Source organism: Pteronotus mesoamericanus, unplaced genomic scaffold, assembly GCF_021234165.1.
Source record: "Pteronotus mesoamericanus isolate MK-2021 breed Mesoamerican mustached bat unplaced genomic scaffold, CSHL_Meso_final contig_33, whole genome shotgun sequence".
NCBI classification, from domain to species: Eukaryota; Metazoa; Chordata; class Mammalia; order Chiroptera; family Mormoopidae; genus Pteronotus; species Pteronotus mesoamericanus.
Window position 1 is genome coordinate 4,362,971 of NW_026555135.1, and position 23,001 is coordinate 4,385,971.

General features: G+C 55.8%; 2 protein-coding genes across 2 annotated transcripts in view; both read left to right on the forward strand.

The window, feature by feature from the left end:
- Nucleotides 1–23,001, forward strand: part of CAPN5 (calpain 5) — a 56,595-nt gene that overhangs the window by 30,929 nt on the left and 2,665 nt on the right. Inside the window, exons 4-12 of the mRNA XM_054576305.1 lie at nt 11,127–11,335; nt 14,976–15,168; nt 15,865–16,058; nt 16,581–16,658; nt 18,177–18,372; nt 19,045–19,167; nt 20,358–20,554; nt 21,469–21,584; nt 22,104–22,240. Of these exons, the coding sequence (XP_054432280.1) occupies nt 11,127–11,335; nt 14,976–15,168; nt 15,865–16,058; nt 16,581–16,658; nt 18,177–18,372; nt 19,045–19,167; nt 20,358–20,554; nt 21,469–21,584; nt 22,104–22,240 (1,443 nt within the window). The remainder of the gene's footprint in view (nt 1–11,126; nt 11,336–14,975; nt 15,169–15,864; nt 16,059–16,580; nt 16,659–18,176; nt 18,373–19,044; nt 19,168–20,357; nt 20,555–21,468; nt 21,585–22,103; nt 22,241–23,001) is intronic.
- OMP (olfactory marker protein) lies at nt 1,799–2,290 on the forward strand. The gene has a single exon (XM_054576307.1). It carries the CDS (start codon nt 1,799–1,801, stop codon nt 2,288–2,290), a length of 492 nt encoding a protein of 163 aa, XP_054432282.1.

Consider the following 23,001-nt stretch of genomic DNA (forward strand, 5'->3'; position numbering starts at 1 on the left):
CTCTCTCCCCATCCGTCCATCTTCTTTCTGTTGTCCTTGGCTTTGGGCCCCATGGTCCATCACCTCAACTGTCTCTCACCATTCATTCTTCACTCACTCACTCACTCACTCATTCATTCATTCAACAAGCATTTTCTGAGGGCCTCCTAGGGGCAGGCCCTGTTCTAGCTGCTGGCTCAGAGTGATGAATGAGACGGACGTGGTCCCTGCTCTCTAAGGGCTTGGGGTCTAGTGGGGAGACATCACAGACAAAAACCAAGAAAGTGTACAATTAAAAAGCCAAATTTAGTGCTGGACAGGAGAGAAACAGCTCCTCCTCATGAAAGAAAGAGAAGCCCCTGTCCCAGAGTAAGTCCTCAGCCACATTGCTCCCTTCCCTTCTGCTCTTCCAGCTACAAACTAGAAGGTTCTGTGGGGGTCCGGCTGGTTCATATCTCCTTTCTATGGTTCTCTCAGACACTCTCAGGGAACTGCTGCCAGCGGCTCCCAGAACTGACCCCAGGGCAGGACAGGACCAGGGGCTTGGTCCCCTCTGTGCCCCCTGCTGTGCACGCAGCCCAAGATCCCACCGCCTAGCCTCCGCCTAGCAAGTGACTGTGCTTGTGGCCCACGGGACCCTTCAGATTGTTCTCAAGTGTCACACCTTGGCCCGAGCCTCTGTCCTCTCTTCTGTGCGTGGAGTGTCATGGCAGCTCCCCTCTCCCCACCCCCAGCTACACTCACACACTCCAGTTCCTGCATTTGCCCACAGGTAGTAGCTAAGCTATTGGTTCCACCTGAGCTACTGGGGATATAGACATTTGTCAGAGTCTTCCTCAGCCTCAAGCCTCCTGGGGGAAACAGGATCGGTAGAGGTGGAATAGAGGTGAGATTTTAGCGGGAGAGAAACCTGGGCATGTGCCGCCCTGTGGTGCAGGGCTGAGGCTGGGCCGGCCGACAAGAGTCGGCCGGGGCAGGGATTCCCCGGGCACCGTCCCTGGGCCCGCAGGAACAGGCGCGTCTGTGGAAATGCACATTCCCAGGCCTCACCTGCGCTCTATTAAATCAGAAACTCTGGGGGTGGGACCCCGCATTCTGTGTTTTAAGTTCTACCAGTGGTCCCGATGCTCCCTAAACTTTGAGAACACAGCTGTAGGTGAGAGACAGTGGTGTCTGGGCTGGGGGCCTGGCAGTGGGTATGGGGGGCCGGGGGGGAAGGGATCCCAGGGTATCCGGGAGGCAGAATTCACAGGCCTTGGTGACTGGGCGTAGAGGGGCGAGGGGTATGCAGAGTCAAGGGTGGCTCCTAGGGTTGACTTGAGTCACTCCAAAGCTCAGATCAGAGGGCCCCTCTGATCCTTGTTCCCCTCACCCCGCTGCCAGGGGGTCTTCTAGGCTCTTCTTGCACGCCTCCCGTGAGCACCGGCCCCCCACCTCACTCCCCATCGTACTGCCTGACACAGTGCTCCCTTCTTCACAAACACCCCAGCTGCCAGCCCATCCGTGGTAGTCAGGGTGGTTGCCACAGCAATTGACATCAGCGATCTGGTCCCCAAGGAGCCCGTCACCCTCCTGGCTGCCTGCAGTGCCTCCATTACCACTTCTGCAAGGAGTGGAGAGGAGGCATTTAGAGACTTCCACTCTCCTACACACCCATTTTGAGGACTGGGTGGGGCTGGGAAGGGCCAGTGGCTCACGAGGGAGGGGAGGGTGGAAGGGAAGGCGGGGCCCCTCTTTGGTGGCCTCTTGCCTTGGCGGTGAGGCCCCAGCCCACTCCACTCCTAGACGACGCAGAAGTGGCAGCAGCAGCACTTGGGCCATGGCAGAGGACGGGCCGAAGCAGGCACAGCTCAGCATGCCGCTGGTCCTGGACGAGGACCTGACCAAGCAGATGCGGCTGCGTGTGGAGACCCTGAAGCAGCGAGGGGAGAAGCGCCAGGATGGTGAGAAGCTGCTGCGGCCGGCCGAGTCCGTGTACCGCCTCGACTTCATCCAGCAGCAGAAGCTGCAGTTTGAGCGCTGGGACGTCGTGCTGGACAAGCCAGGCAAGGTCACCATCACAGGCACCTCCCAGAACTGGACACCTGACCTCACCAACCTCATGACACGCCAGCTGCTGGACCCCGCCGCCATCTTCTGGCGCAAGGAGGACTCGGATGCCATGGATTGGAACGAGGCCGACGCCCTGGAGTTCGGGGAGCGCCTGTCGGAGCTGGCGAAGATCCGCAAGGTCATGTACTTCCTGATCACCTTCAACGAGGGCGTGGAGCCCGCCAACCTCAAGGCCTCTGTGGTCTTTAACCAGCTCTGAGGGCAGCTGCTCACGGCTGCCCCCTCCTCTTGCCCACCTGCCCTGTCCCCTGCCCGTGCCTGCTGCCCGCATGTGTGTCCTTGGGGATGTTTTCTCGTTGCTCTCCTGTATTCGGCTTGGCCAGGATCCCCCAAGCCTGGGTCCTTCCTCCTCTCTTCTCCATGGTGCTGGCGCTCCTGCTCAGGGAGGAAGATGCAACGGCTCTGTAGTCTAGAAGCTGAACTGGCTGCTGCTGCTGCTTTTGCTATAGACCACGGAGGCCAGACTGGGGCTCGCATGGGAAAATGCAGGGTCCACGGACATCTGCCTTCTCTGTGCCTCATTGTCGGGAGAGAGAGACTGAGGGACACCAAGGGAGAAACAGACCCAGGCCCAGACAGAGAGAGAGAGAGAGAGAGAGAGAGCGCGCGCGCGTGAGCCAAAGAATCGGCCACCGGGGTTCCTCTGGAGATGGAGAGACAGAGAGAGCAGAGCAGCCTCCTTGGGGAATCCAGCAAACAGGCATCGGCTGCGGGTCCGGCCACATCCAGGGAGGCGCTGCTCCTGGCGCAGGCCTGGTGTGGTCCCACAATGCTTCGGGGGCCCTCAGGACATTGGGCAGGGTGGGTGTGGGTGTTGGTTTGGGCAGTGAGGAGTGACTGGCATGTTGGAGGCTATGCAGGCCAACTCTTGCTCTCCTGAGAATTACTTCAGGAGAGGAGAAGTGACGGGGGACAGAAAAAAGTCACATAGAGATGTATCTATCTATACATATACATGTATATTGAGAGACGGCACGCTCTATTCATATGGAGTTATTCTAGAGTCTGTACCTACCCTGTGGACAAGTCCGATTTTAGATTCTTTATGATATAATTGCCCAGCTGGTTCACAAGTGGCCCTTAGCAGGGGCTTGGTGAGGATGACCTTGGGGAGGGGGACTTCCTGAGCTGGGAGGCTCTGGGGTTCATGCAGTGACAGGGAAACAGTGTAGTACAGGGGTTCACCTCTGCCTGGGGAAGCTGGATGGGGGGGTGTCCAGAGCTCTGGGGCTGGGACAGCAGGTTCTCTGGGGCCTCAGGTGTCCCCTGCTGGGACATCAGCTTTTCCAGCTCACTGGTCAGAGAAAGTGAGTGTCCCATCTGCAGTGGCACCTCTGGCATCTTTAGTGGAGCTGAGGGGGCAGGGTGGCCTGGTAGGGCCGCTGTGGTGGCTGATGGTCAGAAGAGGGCTGGAGGGGGCAGTGTGCTGTGATCGGAGAGCACTGGGCACAACCCAGTCACCAAGCAGGGACACTGAGGCATGGTTACCAGCAGATTCAGTTCTGCTCCCCAAGCCTCACTCCCCTTCATGCTGCACAGGCCCAGGGAGCCCCCTTTGAAGGAGGGGCCCGACCTGCCTGGCGTCAGCAGAGGGCACCTCAGGAAACGCTCCCAACACCCTGTGTCAAGGCCAGCCCTGGTTTTTGTGAGGGGTGTGCCCATGACATTGCCCTCATGAAGCAAAGCCATCAGGGGGCTGCTGGGCCCTCGGAACAGGTGCACTGAGAGACGGAGGGTCAGAGCCTTCCCCACTGGCCGCGGCTGCTGCTTGGGAGGCAAGCAAGCGGGAGCGGGTGAGGGCGTCCGGATTCTTTAAGTGGCTATGGTGTGGACAACGGCCCTCTCTAACTCGCAGCGCTGGCCTCCTCCAGGGTGTGCTCAAAGTCCCGGCATTGCCCGCCTTGCTTCTCCACGGACTTTTGGGCGGCCCCCCCCCAGGGGCCTGGCCTCGTCCTCTGCCTCTTCGCTTGACCTCTCCCCGCAGCTCTGGGGACCCTCTCGCGCAGACTGACTGTCTGCCCTGTGCAGGCCTGTGCGGGCCTCTGCTGTGCCCACCGTGTGGCCTCAATAAAGTCTGTGTGCTCCTTCCTCCGTAGTGTGCAGTCTCTCGCCGCGAGTTGCTCCCTCCCTTTCAGGAGCTCTGACTGAGCCTGTACCCTCATAGCCCAGAGCACGCCTTCCCCAGGCTTTCTCCCACACTCCTCCTCCTCCTCCTCTTCCTCCTCCTCCTCCTGCTGTTTTATGGGATGACCCCAAGGTCAGACAGCAGGAAGGAGTTTAGAACCAGGTCTCCTGACGCCATCCAGGGACCAACACCCCTGACAGAATTTCCTCCGGTGGCCCCAGACCAGCCTCTGTGTGGGGCACGCAGGAAGCCTTGCTGAGGCCATGGGGCGGCGCCCCCGGTCTTCGCCAGGTCGGGCCCAGGGGGATGGCTGGGGATACACCAAGCCGTGTTCAACCATGCAGGGTGGCCGGGCAGATGGACGGGGGAGTAGCTGGGGGTGGGGTGGGGCCAGGCCTGTGCCCAGGTTTCATCGGCCTTTGTCACCAATTTGCTGCCTGTCCTCAGGCGGCTTCTGACCCCCTTCCAGTCTCAGACTCCCTAGAGGGAACGGACTGCTTCTGTGAAGTCCTTTCCAACCTTGTCTTGCTGACCAGATAAGACTGATATTGCCACATCACCTTAGTGCCCCACTCGAACCTTCTTCAGAGCTTTGTCCCCTTGTCATCTCTAACTCCCTCAGCTTTTGGACAGAGACAGAGGCTCAAAGTAGGAAGCAGCCTGCCCCAAATCACAGACAGGGTTTGTATGGACCAGGCTCTGGCGCTGAGGACCTCTGACTCCGTGACACGGGCTCCCCTGGGTGGGCAGAGGCGATGCCCCACCCTACCTGAGGGCCCAGTCTTAGGCGAGCCCAGCTTCTTCCCAAAGGCCAAGGTCAGGCCCTGCTTCAGAACCCACACTTGGGGTTTTGCTTGCAAATGACTCCTGCTTCGCAATGCTCCCCGCAGCCAGGTCTCACATCCCTGTTCTCCACCCCAGAGCCCTCCCCAGAGCCCTGTCACACACCTGGGAGAGCCCAGGTCAGCCCCCACCAGCAGGACTGGAGCCCAGCCCCTTGGGTCTCCGTCGGGGTCCCCCAGAGAAAATCCTGGGAGAGCACCAGGTGTCGGGGGCACCAGGGGGCGCTGTGGTGCACCCGTTAGTGGGGTCTGGAGCTTCCTGAGTGATTCTGCACTGAGTCATGGTTAACGGGGTCCCCTGGGTGTGCAGGGTGCAGGGTGGGGGGAGGGTGGTGGGCTCCAAATCCCACACAGTCCTTACCTCGCTGCCTGGGCAGCGCAAGCAAGTGCCTCAACCCCTCAGGCCTCCCTTTCCCACCTGCCCAGGGAGCTGCTGTGGCAGTTTCCTGTTCTCCTCTTGGGAGGGAGGTTGGCGGGGCCTGCTCGGCTCCCTCCCAACCCTGAGTTTGTGAATGTTGTGTGAACGCACTGCACACTTCGTACATCCATCAGGATGAGCCCTCATATGTGCACAGCCCTCCACAGTTTATGCAGCACCTCCAAGGCCACGATCCGCCTTAGTTCTCATAACAGTCCTGGAGGAAGGGTAGATGGATGCAGATGCTAGAAAGGTTGTCTAGTCAAAACTTACATCCCAGCCATGCACCACCGTTTGTGATGTGGCGTCCACTAGTGTGTACAAGGTCACTGGTCAGCCAGGGACTCGCAGAGGCCGGTGCTTGGGGATTGTCCTCTCAGAAAGACTCAGCTGGCTGTGTCACTAGGCCAGGCCCTGTGCTGGGTGCTGGGGATTGGGGTGTGAGGGAGGCATGGCCCGGCCCTCCACGAGCGCCCCCCAGTGAGCAGGGAAAGAGCCACAGCAGGAGCTGCTCAGTGGTGCCCAAGGGGAGTGTAGGGTCGGGAGGCCCCTGCAAGCTGCTGCTCAGCCATCCCCTGAGGGATGAGGAACAGGGTGGGTGCCTGCAGGGAGCCACAGGTGCATAGCCGAGGCGGCCTAACGCATCAAGGGTGAAGATACAGGGGGGGACCTGAGGGCGGCTGTGCCCAGGGGTGAGGTTGGGATCAGCACAGCTGTCCCGCAGGGCTGTGAGTGCCCGCCCAGGAAGCCCGTGTCCCTGGCAACGGGGCATTTCGACTACGGACAACGCAAGGAGAGAGAGGGACAGCCTAATGGGCGTCCTGGTCCCATCCCTCCTCTTCAGCAGTTGTCAGCTCTCAGCCCGTCTCCTCTCCTCTCCCCTGCTCCCCGCCAGGCAGCCTTATCATTACATTTCTGGGTGCATTTCCGAATGATAAAGGTTTGTTCAAAACAAGCAAAAAACCTTAACTGTAATGCCATAACATGATGATTTTCAATAGTCAGGTTTTTGAAACGTGCAATACCTGACTATTTAGTCAGGGGCACTGACCTCTTTTCCCTTAGGTTGTCAAGTGAAAAAATGACAGCAGCCGGCACAATAGCCATCTGGTGTGAATAAATCAAAATTACACCTCTTTTTTGGTCAGATTGGCAAAAAATATATTTTTTGATGTGCTGCAGAATTTTAGTAATTAGTTTATGTGTGCCATGAGAAGAAAAAGGTTGAAAAATCACTGCCATAAGACAACTAAAAGAATTTGACACTGATTTTTTAATATCACATACCCAGTAAATGTTCTGGTTTACAGTTTTCACCATAAATGCGTGTGTTTTACAGTTTGTTTGAATGAGGTCCAAGCCAAGATCCATAACTACAGTAGTTTGGTCCCACTTCTTATTTTAATCTCCTCCTTGCAGTTTAATTGCCGGAGAACCGGCTGTCGCACTCAGTGTCTGACTGGTAGTCCCCTTGTTTTGTTTTCTGCAGTTTCCGTTAACCATGGTCAACGGTGGTCTGAAAATATTAATTGGAAAATTCCAGAAATAAATAATTCATAAGTTTTAAAGTGCACACTGTTCTGAGTAGCATGATGGAACCTTGTGTTGTCTGGCTCCGTCCTACCTACACGTGACTCATTCCTTTGTGCAGCGTAGCCACACTGTGAGCCACCATCTGTTAGTCACTTGGTAGGCGTCTCGGTTATCAGATCAACTGTCACAGTATCAAAGTGCTTGTCTTTTACCGTGCCTAATTTTTAAATTGAACTTTATCATAGGTATGCATGTACAGGAAAAAATTACATAGGAAAAATATACTTTATGTATTTACGTTTAGAGAGAGGGGAAGGGAGGGGAAAAAGAGGGGGAGAAACATTGATGCAAGAGAGAAACACCAGGCAGTTGCCTCACTCACATGCCTGCATCAGGGACCAAACCCACCACCCAGGCATGAGCTCAACCAGGAATCCAGCCTGCAACCCTTCGCTTTGCGGAGGACGCCCAACCAACCGAGCCACACCAGTCAGGGCTATACTGTATATTTACTAAATACAAACTTTTCCTAAATTAATATCTTACTGTGCGGTGATTTATAAATTGAGCTTTATCATAGGTATGTATGTACAGGAAAAAAACAGTACAGATAGGGTTTGGTACTATCTGCAGTTTCAGACACTCACTTGGGGGTCTTGGAATGTTTCTGTGAGGAAAATCAGGGGTTACTGTATCTGGATTTTGCTGGCTTTGTTTTCACGGTGTCATTTAACATGTTCCCAGCGCCCTGTAGTTCCTGTAAGCTAGGACTTAGCTCTAGAGGCTTGAGAAGGTTCAGGCTCACATTTTATTTGGCACAACTGCCTCATAGGCGATGTTCTCTCAGGAGGCATGTAATGTCTGTTTCTCTCTCTTTTTTTGTGATGTTTTCCTCTCTTTTGTGGCTTCTTGAACCACAGAGGGCTGAGAGCCATGATTACATAAATCCATTATTCATTATTGGTTGCAAAACAGTGGGAGCCTAACACTCTAATTCCTTCCTCATTTCTTAGCTGGAATTCATCTCCAGATACAGAGCTCCCTTCATCTGCTATTTGGTTACAATTTGTGAAGAAAAGGCAGGATAAATGTTCTATTCTTTCCATTAATTTTCCAGTTTCAAAAAAAATGAGTCGATTCCCTGCCATCCTTCAGTAGTGACTCATTGTTTGTGTTTCATCATGATCCCATGGATGTGAGCGTTGTCTGGTGTGTTTTCATCCATCCAAGTTGTTATCCTTATTGCTGCTCAGATCGGCCCATCTTCGGCCACTGGGAGCCCCTTCGAGCTGGTCCTGCATCCTTTGAGGGGGCCCTAGGGGCTTTGGTTGCTCCCTTGATTTCCGGCATGACCTGATGTTGTGCAAAAGGGAGTTGAATTTGTGTGCCCCTGGGGCACTTCTTCCCGGAAAGTCTTATCCCGGTTGCTCAGTCCCCCTGCAGGCAGCAGTGGGGGCCGCCACAGAGGGCTGGCCCGGGGCCGCCACCGCCAGCCCAGCCCCATGGCTGTGATGCATGAGGGGGAAGTGAGGTCCACGGGGATTCCTGACTCTGGATCTCTGGGCCCTGGAGCCTTATTAGATGCTTCTTGGACCACAGAGGGCTCGGTGCCAAGCCCTGGGTTTGGCTAATGACCGTCCCATGGCCCCAGAAGGCCCTCCCAGTGCCCCGTGAGGGTTCTTCTTCCTCCCTTCTCAGTCCCTCTTCACCTCCGCCCTCTCCTCCCTTCCTGTGCCCGCCCCCATTCCCGGGCAGTCCAGGGCTTCCAGAGCTGGGAAGAGCTGAGGAGGGTGCAGCGGCCAGGCCTGTGTTCTCAGCTTTGACTCCCCATCGCCCTGTGCCCTTGGGCAGCTCCTTGCTCCCCTGTGGACCTCAGCCTTCCCACCTGTATAGTGGAGCTGAGACCCCCCACCCTGCATGCGCCCCATTTTTGATACAATTTTCTGTCCTGAGAGCAAAGCAGGGGTGAGTGCTGGGGTCAGGGTAGAGGCCGGTCTGGGAGTTTTTACTTCAAAAGGACACGGAGTTGACTTGAAAGGGAGAGAAGGAGGCAGGGAGGAAAGGGTCCAGCCAGGATCAAGCCCTTGCCAGGTTCCAGATGCTGCGCCAGCCTCTGACGCCCTGAGTATGGATCCTCCTCCCTCGCTGTGCCCTTGGGCGGCCTCTGGCAGCGATTTCCATCGTGTTGGCCCAAAAGAGAGCAGTGAGGGTCAGGGCAACGGGGTAGACAAGCTGGCCCTTTGCCTGGCACCCAGCAGGCTCTGTCGGTGGCTGTGGTGCCTCTCACTGTGTTTAGCATTTTCATTTTCTTGGTTTTGAATGTCCCACTAGGGAGCATCTCTCTTTACCAACATCCCTGTTGATGGTACGAGACGTGAAAACAAACATCTTTAATGAGCGTGGGGTCTGGGGAATGGCTCGTGGCCTCTGGGCTCAGGCCTGGGTCTTGGGATTTGCAGCCTCCTGATGCACGTCTGGCTCCTCAGTCCAGACGCCTGCGTGTCCGTCCCATGTACCTGGGAGTGGTTTTCTTATAGAGGAGCCCCCATGGTCCCGATGGTGCTCAGCTGCTCTAGTCCCATGTTTCTCAGGGCCAGCGGGTCCCCCTGCCTGGACAGAAGAAAGGATTTTCCCTTCCCTGCCCACCTCCTGGTGCCCAAATTGCCTCTGTTGACCCTTGTTTGGTGAGGGGACACCCACTGCCAGCTCTCAGGACACTTGCTCAGACGCTGCTGCTGCTGGCGCCCCAGGTTGGGCCCTTCCCTCCCTTCTCCCCAAGGCTCAAGTGCACCCTGTGTGCCCGCCTCCCTCCCGAGACCGGGAGCCTCCTGAGGGCAGGACCGTGTCTGATTCACCTGGGTCCCCAGTGCCTGCAGGGGCCCCTGCGAAGAGCGGTCCTCACTGAGGAAGAATGTGCGTATTTTCTAGCTGTGTGACCCTGGACAAGTTACTTGCCCTCACTGAGGCGCAATGTTTTTCATCTGTAAAGTAGGGATGGACAATAGTAACTTACTCATGAGTTTATTGTGCGAATTAAACTGACATAACCCATGGCAGTCACAGGCTTGCTGCCTAACATTTCCAAGATGCTCCGTAATAATCATTGTTCTTAGCGCCCCATGTAATGCTTGTGAATTTATTCATTCAGTCAACACATGTTTATTAGGGATCTTCTCTGGGCCAAGCCCTGGGGTAGGTGCTGGGGGATCGCATTGACCAAGACTGATGTGTTCCTGCCTTCAGAGAACTGACATTTCAGTAATCATATCAAAATTGCTCGCAATGTCACATACTCGTTTAATTATAACTGGAATAAGCACCTCAGAGGAGACGTACCAGAGGTCGTGAGACTGATGGGCAGCGGTGCTGGCCCAGCCTGAAGAGTCAAGGAAGGCTTCCTGGAGGAGGGTAGACCCTAAAGGACAAGTGAGAGTCAGCTGGAGGAAGGACAGATGCAGAATCACTAACCAGAAAAGAGCCTGGAGCAGGAGCAGGCTGTGGGGGTCAGAGGCTGGGGAGGGGGTGGAGGTGGCAGAGCATCTTAGGCATTTGGACCTTATTTTCCAGGGAAGTGACATGGTCAGAAAGCTCACTCTGCTGCTGTATGGGGTGAAGGCAGATGTGGCTGCTGCTGCTGCTGTTGCAGGGTCCGGGGGCGGGGAGATGGAGGACTGGGCCAGGGAGTTGCTGGGGGAAGGACAGGAGGAGACGGGTTTTAGCGGAATGTGCGAGCCAGGATTGGCCTGATTGGAGGGAAAGAGAGAGGAGGCCATTGTGGTTGCTGCTTCTGTCTCAGGCTGCCGTGCGGGGACTGTGGTGCTGCTCACCAGGCAGGAGCCGGGATGGGTATGATGTGTTTCTGAGGGGGGAGGAAGCAGATGGAGGCACGAGGAAGGGAGGGGGAAGCTCATGGGTTCTCCGGATGATGGAGCTGGAAGGAGACTAAGGGAGCCTCCAGCCGCTGCAGAGATGGGAAGCAGTTCCCCCGTTGTTCATGGCAGAGATGGACGCAAACCCAGTATTCCTTTCCATTTTAGTTTCCTGGAAGCTGGCCCCCCATTTCCTCAGGAAGCCAGATGTGACCTCAGTGTGTCCCCATCCTCTCCCCTGCCTCCAGGTCATCCCAGACTGGAAGGAGCAGGAGTGGAACCCCGAGAAGCCCGATGCCTACGTGGGCATCTTCCACTTCCACTTCTGGCGCTTTGGGGAGTGGGTGGACGTGGTCATCGATGACCGGCTGCCCACGGTCAACAACCAGCTCATCTACTGCCACTCCAACTCCCGCAACGAGTTCTGGTGTGCCTTGGTGGAGAAGGCCTATGCCAAGTAGGTGCTGGCAGTGGTTGGGTGGGCCGGTGGCCAGGCCGAGGGGCGCTGCACATCGGCTCCGCATGGGGTTCCTCTTGCCAGCGGTCCCAGCACAGAGAGGTCAGGGGCCAGAGCGGAGTCACACAGTGTGCTCAGAGCCCGGGCACCCGGGGCCTGGCCAGCTGAGCCCACGCTGGGCAGTGGGAAGGCCTGGACTGAAGGTCCTCTGGGTACCTGGTTGTCAAGTCCCCACAACAAGCCCACATAGGGAGGAATAGTTATTCCCACATATGCCTGAGAAGACAGGCCCAGGAAGGTTTCCTGCAGGTGGCTGTGTGCTGAGCCGGCACTCACATTCAGGTCTGTGGTTCTTTCCCAAAGACTCAGCTGCCAAGCCCTGCCTGGGACCTTGTTGGGGATGTGGTATCTCTGTGTCTGGGCTGCTGTGGAGCCTTCCCTGCTCTCTGGCCTCCCCGGTGCCCATCTATCCATCTACCTGCCCGCCTGTCCATCCATTCTGTCTTTGCTGACCACCTCCTCCTGCTCTGTGCCAGGCCCTGGGTCCCCAGCACGGGCCCAAGCAAGGGTTTGCTAAGCTATTGGGGCAGTGACCTGCCCAGGCGCCTGCATGACAGGGGCAGGCCTGGGGCAGGAGGGCCAGAGGGTCAGAGACCAGCCACCCACTCTGGGAGCCTGGTTCCTCCTCCCAGGCCCATCTGTCAGTCTCCTTGGACCGAGAGAGTGAGTGAGTGAGTGAATGTGTGTGTGTGTGTGTGTGTGTGTGTGTGAGAGAGAGAAACTCCCAACATTAAATACAGTTCCCTAGAAAACACAGCCTTTAGCCCACTCCATTAAAAAATTTCTTTAACTTTATACTTTTTTCCTTCTAGAACATGATTTTACTGAACTTTTCTATTATAATCTGTACTTTTTTCTAATTGTTGTTGAGTTATAGTTGTCCCTATTTTTCCCCTTCTTTGCTCTCCCCTGCCCCATCCAAACCTGACTCCCAAAGACAATCCCCACCCCATTGCCTTGACCATGGGTCCCTTGTCCATATCCCTTGACTTGCCCCTTCCCCTTCTTTCCCTGTTACCCTCCTCTCCCCTCTCCTCTGGTCACTGTCAATTTGTTCTTTATTTCCATGTTTCTGGTTCTGTTTTGCTCATTTGTTTGTTTTGTTGATTAGGTTCCACTTATAGGTGAGATCATATGGCATTTGTCTTTCACTCCCTGACTTATTTCACTTAGCATAATGCTCTCCATTTACATCCTTGCTGTCGTGAAGGGTAGGAGTTCCTTATTTCTTTCTGCTGTGTAGTATTCCATTGTGTAAATGTAGCAGTTTTTTGATCCACTCATTTACTGATGGGCATTTTGGCTGCTTCCAGCACTTGGCTATTATAAATAATGCTGCTATGAACACTGGGGTCCATAGGTTCTTTTGAATTGGTGTTTCATGATTCTTAGGGTATAAACCCAGCAGTGGAATTGCTGGATCATAAGGCAGTTCCACTTTCAATTTTTTGAAAGATTTTATTTATTTATTTTTAGAGAGGAGAAGGGATGGAAAAAGAGAAACATCAATGTGTGGTTGCCTCTCACACACCCTCCACTAGGGACCTGGCCCGCAGCCCAGGCATGTGCCCTAGACTGGGCATCGAACCAGTGACCCTTTGGTTCGCAGGCTGGCACTCAATTCACTGAGCCACACCAACCAGGGCCATTTTTAGTTTATTGTGGGAAATTTCATACTGTTTTCCACAGTGGTTGTACCAGACTGCATTCCCATGAACAGTGCACTATCTCTGTCCTTTTCTCCACAATCTCACCAGCACTTGTTGTTTGTTGATTTGTTAATTATGGCCATTCTGACTGGTGTATCTCACTGTGGTTTTAATTTGCATCTCTCCGATGGCTAGTGATGTTGAACATCCTTTCATATGCCTAGAGCCCATTCCATTTTTAATTCTAAGAAAGCAAAGCCCGCCCCCTAGTGGTCACAAGGCCTCCACGCTCCTGGGTAGAGGCTCCTCTCCTCTCAGCTGAAAGAGCTCCGTTCAGCGGGCTTATTTCTGTTTTGTTTTTGTTTTTAAATAACAGTTTTAATATTTATCATTTAACTCTCTTTAAGTGTACAATTCAGTGGCATCAATTCCATTCTTAATGCTGTGTAGCAGTCACCACCATGTATACCCGGTCTTTTCATCACCCTTAACTGAAATTCTGTACCCATTAAACAGGAGCTCCCCCTTACGCTCTTCCCCCAGTCCCTTGGAACCTCTATTCTACCTTCTCTCTCTGAATTTGCCAAAGCCAGGTTGCTCATGTAAGTGGAATTCTACAACATTTGCCCTTCTGCATCTGGCTTATGTCAGTTAGCATACTGTTTTCAAGGTCCAGTCACGTTGCAGTAATGCACTGCTAGGGGCATATTCCAAGGAACAGAAAGCAGAGACCCCAGCAGTGTTCCCCAGTGTTCACAGAGGCGTTGTTCCCAGCAGCCAGCAGGTGGGAACCACCCAAGTGTCCATCGACAGATGAGTGAATAAGCAAATGCGGCACGTACATGCAATGGGGCACTGTTCGGCCACCTGGGCCATATGGTTCTATGTTTACTTTTTTGAGCAACCACTACACTGTTTTTCAGTGGCTGCACCACTTATGTTTACTTGTTTTTCACTGATTTACGTTTTAAATTGTAAAACTCAGGCATGTCTTTCATAGCAAATCTAGAGAATGTAAGACAATCATGCAGAAGATAACCAATGTGTCCTGCAGTCCTGGGCCTCTTCCCGCCCCTGCACGCACCTCTCCTGCTTTGGGTCATCGGAGCTCATCGGGCCCCTCCTCTGTTCAGGAGCCCCATCCACGGCCAGCGTCCCCCAAGGCCCCTCCCCTGCCCTCTCTGTGTCTCCGTTTCCTATCTTTCCCTCCCACACCCTCCCCCACCAGTGGCAACCCTCTGAACATATTCGATGCATGGGTGTTTTTTGTTTGTTTGTTTGTAGGTTACCTTCCGAAATATGTGTTGTCGTTTTCAATTTACATAGATAGTATTTTGTTGTACATCCCATTCTGCTTCTCACAGTCATTTCAGTCTTTTGCCTTTAACACTCCAACCCTTTTCCTAACATTTAATAAGGAGCCACAGCCGAGTCCTTAGCACCTCGTATGGTGCACATGGTGGATGCTTAATATTTTTGAAATGAATGATTTAAACATAATTGGAACCTGCTGTATTGCTTTTCCAAATGCAATGAGCAAGCGGTAGCGTTCTGCAGCAATAGGAGCAGCATTGGTTTTTAAAACCAATTCCCTGTTGTTAGACACTTAGGTGATTTCTCATTTTACATTATTACAAACGATGTTACTCATCCAGAATTGATGTGTCAAAAGATATATGAGCTTTTAATGCTTTTGAAAAGAACTGGTAGATTTTTGACAGCTACTTTTTGAAGAGGGGGCTGCTAAGGCTAAGGGGAATTCGAGTGATAAAATGGTTGGCTCAGTGGGACAAATGTCGGCTCCACTGTGGCCTGCTGTGTGACCGTAGCAGTTTGCTTGACCTGAGTCTCAAAAATAGCCCCTATAATGTGAAGGATTTAGACCATTTGGGGAACATGAGCTGGGAATTCTTTCCACGTTGCCCCCCCAGGCTGGCAGGCTGTTACCAGGCCCTGGATGGAGGCAACACGGCGGATGCCCTGGTGGACTTCACCGGTGGCGTTTCTGAGCCCATCGACCTGACTGAGGGTGACTTTGCCAACGACGAGGCCAAGAGGAACGCGCTCTTTGAGCGCGTGTTGAAGGTGCACAGCCGGGGAGGCCTCATCAGCGCCTCCATCAAGGTGAGAACACAGAGCCAGACCTGAGCGGTGGCCCCTCCCCTTCATCAACCCTAATAGGGGTGGGAGGTAGCTGTGGTGTCCCAGGCAGAGCCCCTGCCCAGGCTGGCTCGGCCCCATGGGGGAAGGAGTAGTTGGAGGGTGCAAGCCGCTCCCCAGTGCTGGGCAGCATAAGCCACAAGCCCCTGCCCTAGCCCCCTTACACTGTGAGATGCCTTGCCCACACTGTCTGACTGACATCCCTCTTTTCTGGCCCTCTCATATTGGGGTGATGGGTGTCTCTACACCTGAGAGTCCCTCAGCCAAGGTTTGAGGCATCACAAGCTGTGGAGGGGAGGGAGCCCCTACTGCCTGCTGGCACAGGCCTGGGCGCTTCAAAGGTCTTCTTTCATTGACTGCTCATGTTTTAGTTGGGAAAGCTGGGCTCAGTGAAGGCAGAATTTGAACCCAGGTTTGACCGACCCAGTGGTGTGTTGATGAACTAGCTCTCTGGAAAAATAAAAAGCCCTGATTTGTGGCATTTGCTGATTTCCGTAGTGTAAATACTACCATGGTTGATTTCAAGCTAACATTTTAACTCCCAGCTTGCAAAATTGTGTGGTGCTGCCATTCTCTCCCCGCTCTGTAGGGGGTGCTGTGGCCTCTGGCTCAGCTCGACCCTGCCCTGGCCTTGCTTCTGAGCAACCATGTCCTCCGCAGGCCTTGACAGAGGCGGACATGGAGGCACGCCTGGCATGCGGCCTGGTGAAAGGCCACGCGTACGCCATCACTGATGTGCGCAAGGTGCGCCTGGGCCATGGCCTGCTGGCCTTTTTCAAGTCTGAGAAGCTGGACATGATCCGCCTGCGCAACCCCTGGGGCGAGCGAGAGTGGACTGGGCCCTGGAGCGACACGTGAGGCCTGGGATGGGGGTGCAGGCACAACGCGACTTCGGGCAATGGATGGGGGTGGCTTGTTTGGAGTAGGCGCGTGCGTGGGAGTGGATGCAGTGTGGGCAAAGGCCTGGAGGTGGGATGAGCTGATTCCTGTAGGAGACACAGAGCCCGGTCTGGCGAGTGATGGGGTCAGGCGTGCGGGGGGAGCAGGGAGGGAGGCCACCAGGGGTGAGAATGGGGATGATGCTGTGCCTGGTGAAGGGGACCAGGCCCCCAGTAAAGGAGCCTCTCTACTGAGGGTCTTGTCCTCCCTTGCCCCCCAGCCTGCAGCTTTGCTCCCAGACCTCCAGGCCCTGGCATGACCACGGTGGCCCGTGGGAGTGGGCAGCCAAGGCTTCTGAGGGGCTGGGCATGGCCCCGGGTGCCCCAGCCACACCCGCACTGGGGGAGGCCTGGTGCTGCACATCGCTCATCCTCCTTGCCCTGGTGGGGACCCTCCACTTACTCTCTTCTTTTCCCCTTCCCCTGCTCACGTCCCAGCTCAGAGGAGTGGCAGAAGGTGAGCAAGAGCGAGCGGGAGAAGATGGGTGTGACTGTGCAGGATGACGGCGAGTTCTGGTGAGTGTGCTCTTGCCCCAGGGGGACGTCCGCGGCTGAGGGAGGACCTCCCGCGTGCTGGGCAGGGATCGCTGATGGGGAGGGAGGAGCCAGGGCTCTAGCAAATGCCACGCCATCTATTTGCTGTGTGGCCTTGGGCAAGTCATGCTGTCTCTCTGAGCACGTTTGCTGTTCTGTAAGATGAGTTGGGCAGCCCTTTCATCTCCGCAGTCTCCTCTGCCCACCTGAGAGGCCCTGGGCCGCTTGGGCGCCCAGGCTGAGCGCTCCAGCAGCTCGGCCAGGATACCAGCAGGTGGGGGATCGGCCGGAGGGCAGGGGCCATGCTGGCAGCCCAGCCTGACTGCCCAGAGGAGATACGGAAGAGGAGAGGCCTCATGGGGTGGGGGGAGGGGGCTGCCTCCTAAGGTGACACTTGGGGTGCAGAGGATCCACGGTGGTTGGGGACAGAGACCCAGCCCGGAAGCAAGGGTTTTGGAAGAGTAAGTTTAGGGAGGCACATGGGTGGGGGTGGGCTGAGGAGGCCGCAGCCTCACTGAAAGAGCCCAATGGTTCCTGCATTCACTCCCCCTGCATTCACTCATTCCTATATTTGCTCATTCCTGCATTCACCCATCCTATATTCATTCATCGTGCGTTCATTCAGCCCACATTTAGTCCTGACTGTGTGCCAGGCTCAAGGTCATTCTTCAGCAGGACACTTGATTAAGAGCCTCGGCCATTTCCAGGAGGGGTACTGGGTACCCTGTGTGTGGTGGATGCTGTGAGGGCCCCAGGCAGGCCCAGAGGCAGATGGCAGTGACCTTGGTACCCCAGTGAGGACCCCATCTGAAGGTGTCAGAGGAGCCCCCCAGGTCCCATGGATCTGGGCTTCTGTGGATGAGATCCGTTGAGCCGGTCTGGCTCAGGGCACAATTGAATTAAAACACATTAACAGAAACCCCTCAGCGGGGTATGGGGCTTCTTCCTAAGGCTTTTCTCTTATAGTTCATACGTGGTACCTATATGTGCACGTTCTCGTTTGTGCACACTCGAAGGGGCATGAGCACCTCCTTCTCCCCACCCAGCTCCTGGAGATGTGCGTAGCATGCAGTGACCACGGCAGCACCCTGGCCACGGCAGCGTGCTTGCCCGGGGGCTCCTGCCACCCATTTATTCAGGCTGGGAACACGGTGGGTAGAAATGTGCTTTATAAACTGTTGAGGTCTGTACATATTAGTTCTTCATGCTATTAATATTTATAACAGCCAACCTTTGCCACTGCTTCTGTCTGCCAGGAGTTGTACAGCATGCTTTCATTGCATGAATTAATTCCTACACTAGCTCCGTGAGATGGGCAGCTGTTGTTAGATCCATTCCCCACTTACAAATCAGCAAACTGAGTCCAAAAGAGACGTGAAGGGTCCGTGTGATGCCACATCCACGCTCCCTCTTGTGAGAGTCATGGTTCAGAGCAGGCAGGGCAAGCGGACGCTGGGCCGGCTGGGGGGACCTGCCTGGCTCAGCCCCTCGTCACGCCAGGATGACCTTCGAGGACGTGTGCCGATACTTCACCGACATCATCAAGTGCCGCCTGATCAACACATCTTACCTGAGCATCCACAAGACGTGGGAGGAGGCCCGGCTGCGTGGGGCCTGGACGCGACACGAGGACCCGTGGAAGAACCGCAGTGGGGGCTGCATCAACCACAAGGACACCTTCTTCCAGAACCCGCAGGTGGGCATTCTCGGGGACCCCCTCCCTGCCCCTTGAGCAGCTGCGGGGGCCCTCGCCACCGTCCTGCCAGGGACTCCTGCATCACCTCGGGTGCACCGCTGTCCCTCTGCGGGCCTCGGCACACCCATCCCCACAGGGGGCGTGGATGGCATGTCTGGGTGGCCATGTAGTCCCTAACCTCGCAATCTGACCCATAGATGGTAAAACTGAGGAAACAGGCTCTGCGGTTGAGTGTCTTGTCCAGAGCTACAGGGATATTCAGAGGCCGGGCCTGGGGCTCAGACCCCTGGTTTCCACACACACAACGCTGCTCCTCCTGGGGGAGCTTGGCCAGGCTGGCTCTGCCACAGGGACCTGTCCCTTGCAGCCTCCTCGGTCATGCCCCTATCACTTGCTTAGTCCCCACACTTGGTGTGTCTCTATTGAGCACCGACTGCATGCGGGCCCTGAGCTGAGCATACATAATCTCATCCAGCCCTCCCACCCCTCCTGCAGGGCGGGCATTTTAGGCTCATCTCGCAGAGGAGGGACTGAGGCTCAGAAGCAACGTAACTTGCCCCAGTTCACACGGCTGCGCTGGTGCCTGGCCCTGGGCTGAGCTTCTGGGAGCCAGCAAGCGCTTTATCAGCATGGTCTCACTGTGGTGTCTCTCTTCCTTGGCCATTCCTGCAGTACATCTTTGATGTCAAGAAGCCAGAAGATGAAGTACTGATCAGCATCCAGCAGCGGCCAAAACAGTCCACCCGTCGGGACGGCAAGGGCGAAAATCTCGTCATTGGCTTCGACATCTACAAGGTGAGGTCTACTCTGGGTGAGCAGAGCGAGGCAGCCGGGCCGCCTGCTCCAGGGGAAGAACACTTTCGCCACCGACACCATCCCTGCCACCCTGACCACACTGGCTGGCACCGCAGACATGCTGTGGCGCGGGCCCTGTTTGCAATACCGACAGAGGGTCCAGCCTGCCTGGGATCGGCTGCCATGGTAGCGCTCAGCCTGATTTCTTCCTGCCCCAGAACCACAGGCCTGGACTCCTTGGTGGGTGGGGAGCGGAAGACTGCTGGTAGGTGGGACTGGGCTCCAGAAGCCCCTCCCTCAGGGCTCTGGATTCCCCTGAATTGGAGGCTTTGCTAGGCACGGGGAGGAGGCGCCGTGGGCAGAGCCAGGCAGGCTCACCAGTGGTCGCTCCTCCTGGCCTGGTGCCCGAGTGCCTTCCCCATGTCATGACGCCCAGGGTGGGATGACGCCCGCTGTAGAGGGTCAGCATGCCGCCAGCGAGAACCTAATGAAACCACGTGGGTGTGCGAGGTGCACGGTCTGAGTTGAATCCCTGGCGTTTGACATGCTTGGTCATGTCATGAGTTTGTTCGTATCATTGTGTTGGTCCATTCATTGTGTGCTGCTGTGTTGTGACTTTGACATGACGTGTCTGACCTTCACTGGTGTGACTGTAGCTTATCATGGCATTTGTTCCAGCGGTTGTCTAGCATGTCCTATGAGCTGGTGATGTCGTTTCACGGACATGTGCTGTGACCTGGGCAGATAGTGATACTTGCTTCTGGTAGCTGTGATAGTCAGAAACCCCACAGACATTTTTATCAGGGGAATTCCTATTGCCTCCTCCCCTTTAACAAGCTTAACTGCGATACAACTCACATACCCTACGATTCAGTCATTTGAAGTGTATGGTGACTTTTGGTGTATTCCTGGAGTTGTGCAACCATCACCACAGTCAATTTTAGACCATATTCATCACCCCAAAAAGGAACCCCACACCCTTTATCTGTCATCACCCTGTCCCATGCACCTCCCCCCACCTTTCCCAGCCCTGGGCAAACACTCATCTACTTCTGCCTCTGTAAACCTGCCTCTTCTGGGCATTTCATGTGAGTGGATTCTACCACTTTCTTTCACGCTGGGGAGGGAGAGGCGTGGGATGTGGGAGGAGTGGCGCTGGGGCTCTGTGACCAATGCCTCTCCGCCCGCAGGTGGAAGAGAACCGCCAGTACCGCATCCACAGCCTGCAGCACAGGGCCGCCAGCTCCATCTACATCAACTCGCGCAGCGTCTTCTTGCGCACGGACCAGCCTGCCGGACGCTACGTCATCATCCCCACCACCTTCGAGCCCGGCTACACCGGCGAGTTCCTGCTCCGCGTCTTCACTGACGTGCCCTCCAACTGCCGGTGCGTAAGGGCTGGTTTGGGGCCAGGGTGGGTGGGGCTGAGATCCACGCCACGCTGGCCCTGAATCTGAATCCCAGAGATGCTCATTGTCTGCCCTGGACGTAGAGCCCCGGCCTGCAGACACCCCAGTGCCTATCTCCTTCCTCTTCCTCCTCCCTGCCCCGCGCCGCGGGCTCCCCTACCACCACCCGCCTTGTCCCAGCCTCTGTCAGCCATATCATGGGACAGGTTCTCATGTGTGCATCATACTTCGCAGTTTAGAAAGAAGATTTAACTCATCTTATTTGCTTTTCTTGAACCCAGACTGGGAGGCGTGGCCCCTCCATTTTATGGATCAGAATTGGGGGTTGAGGCTGGGGATGTTTTCCAAGATCTTGCAACCAGTGGCAAAGGGCCAGACAGACTGCTAAAGCCCTCCCATTCCTGCGGGGGCACGGACCCTGTGGGCCCCGCGCTGCCCTCCCGCCTGGGTGGGCAGCCCAGATTCGGGGCTGCCTGCCCATGTCCCACAGCGGGAAGGCAGCTTGTGTGGTGAAAGTGGTGGACCTCGGTCCTGCCAGCCCAGCTTCGCCAGCTGCGTGAGCAAGTCCCTTCCCCTGCTGAGCCTGATGCTCCTAATCTGTCAAATGGGCATAGTAGTCACCTACCTTCCAGGGCTTTGTGAGGATTAGAAATAATCCTATCACATCCCAACAGAGGGCTTGGCACAAAGTAAGTGCTCACTAAATTGCTTTTCCCTTGGGGAAGGATAGGGCACACTTAGGGGGGATAGAGCAGCAGGAAGCCCCGGGCTTTGCCCAGGCTGAGCAACATCTGGACTAAGTACTGCCCCTCCCCTCCCCTTGGACCCCCATCTCCCATCTCCCTGACCCCCCCCCCCCGACCTCCTCCTTTTCTCCTCGGCCCTGTACCAGGGAGCTGTGCCTGGATGAGCCACCTCGCTCTTGCTGGAGCTCCCTGTGCGGCTACCCCCAGCAGGTGACCCAGGTGCATGTCCAGAGGGCTGCTGGTCTCAAGGACTCCCCAACAGGTGCGCTCCTCAGGGAAAGCCCCCACTCTCCTCCTCAGGGAGGCCACCCCACGTGTACTCCCCCTCCGCAGCGCAGACCCCCAGCCTCCAGAGCTCTCCTGCTCTTGAGCACTGAATGAGCGAACCTTTCCTGACGTCCCCTCAGGCCCAGCCCTGGGACGAAGCTGGGTGCCTCTTACTCTTGGGTGGCTTCTCGTGAGGTGGGACGGTAAGGCCCAGGGACAGGCAGCTGGGAGGGAGGGCTGAGGGAGGCTTCCTGAAGCCAGTGGCCTTTCTCCAGGCTGAGGAGGTGTTAAGGTACGAAGCCGGGTGAGATGGAGCAGGACAGAAGGACACCAGACAGGGGGACAACATGGGTAATGGCCTGGAGGCCAGTGATTACCAGTGTGTCCTCTCCTGTGTCTGAATACATGAGCCGAGGCTCCTGCTCTGGGAGAGGACCTCGCCCCCAGATATCTGTCCCACCCAGGCCCCGCCCTAACCTCCTCGCTCACCCCATCACCCCTTCCATCTCTCTAGGGGCTAACTCTTACGTGATCATCAAGTGTGAGGGAGAAAAAGTCCGCTCGGCCGTGCAGAAGGGTACCTCGACGCCCGAGTACAATGTCAAAGGCATCTTCTACCGCAAAAAGCCGGGCCAGCCCATCACTGTCCAGGTGAGCCTCCTCCTGCCCCAGCCTGATGCTTCCCGGGTGGCAGAGCCTTTGACAGGGCCCAGGAATGCCCGGTTCTGGTTCCCTCTCTGTCCCTGACATGGCGCGGCCTTGGGAATTCTCTTGCTTGCCCCTCCTGGTTACCCAGAGTCCCCTCTGTGGGGAGGGTGAGTTAGATTAGCTGCTATGATTCTGAGACCCAGCAAGGTGTCTTCTGGCCAGGGACAATGGTCATTTCTGCCGACTTTGCCACAAAGCCTTGGGATTTGTTCCTTAAGTTACCCTTAAGGTTGGCCTGGGAAAGTCGCACTAAGAAGGCATGTGGGGGCGAGGCTGCTCCCTGAGGGCAGGGGTCGGATAGCCAGGTCTCTGTGCCTAGGCCTCCTTCCCCTGTCAGGCCACGGAGGCCAGTGGACAATTCTGAGCTCATTAGCAGGAAGCCCTCTGTGCCCCGGGCCCAGCCGGCATCTCTCTGAGTGAGAAACCATCAAGTAAATAAGTAGGGGAGGCACTGTAGGTTTTCCCAGTTTTGCTAACACTGGGTCCCACTAGATCCAATCACAGACCCGTAGATGTTGGGGCCAGAAGGGCCCTTAGGGGCCGTTGATACACTCCTATTAAAGGTAGGGAAAGTGGGGTCGGAGGGTGTACCACTTTTCAAGGTCACCCAAGGTCAACAGCAGAGCTAATAATAGCAGACTTAACTGTATACGAGGAAGGGAAGCTGTGACAGGGGTGAGGGAAGCCCGAGGCTCCAGAAGGGG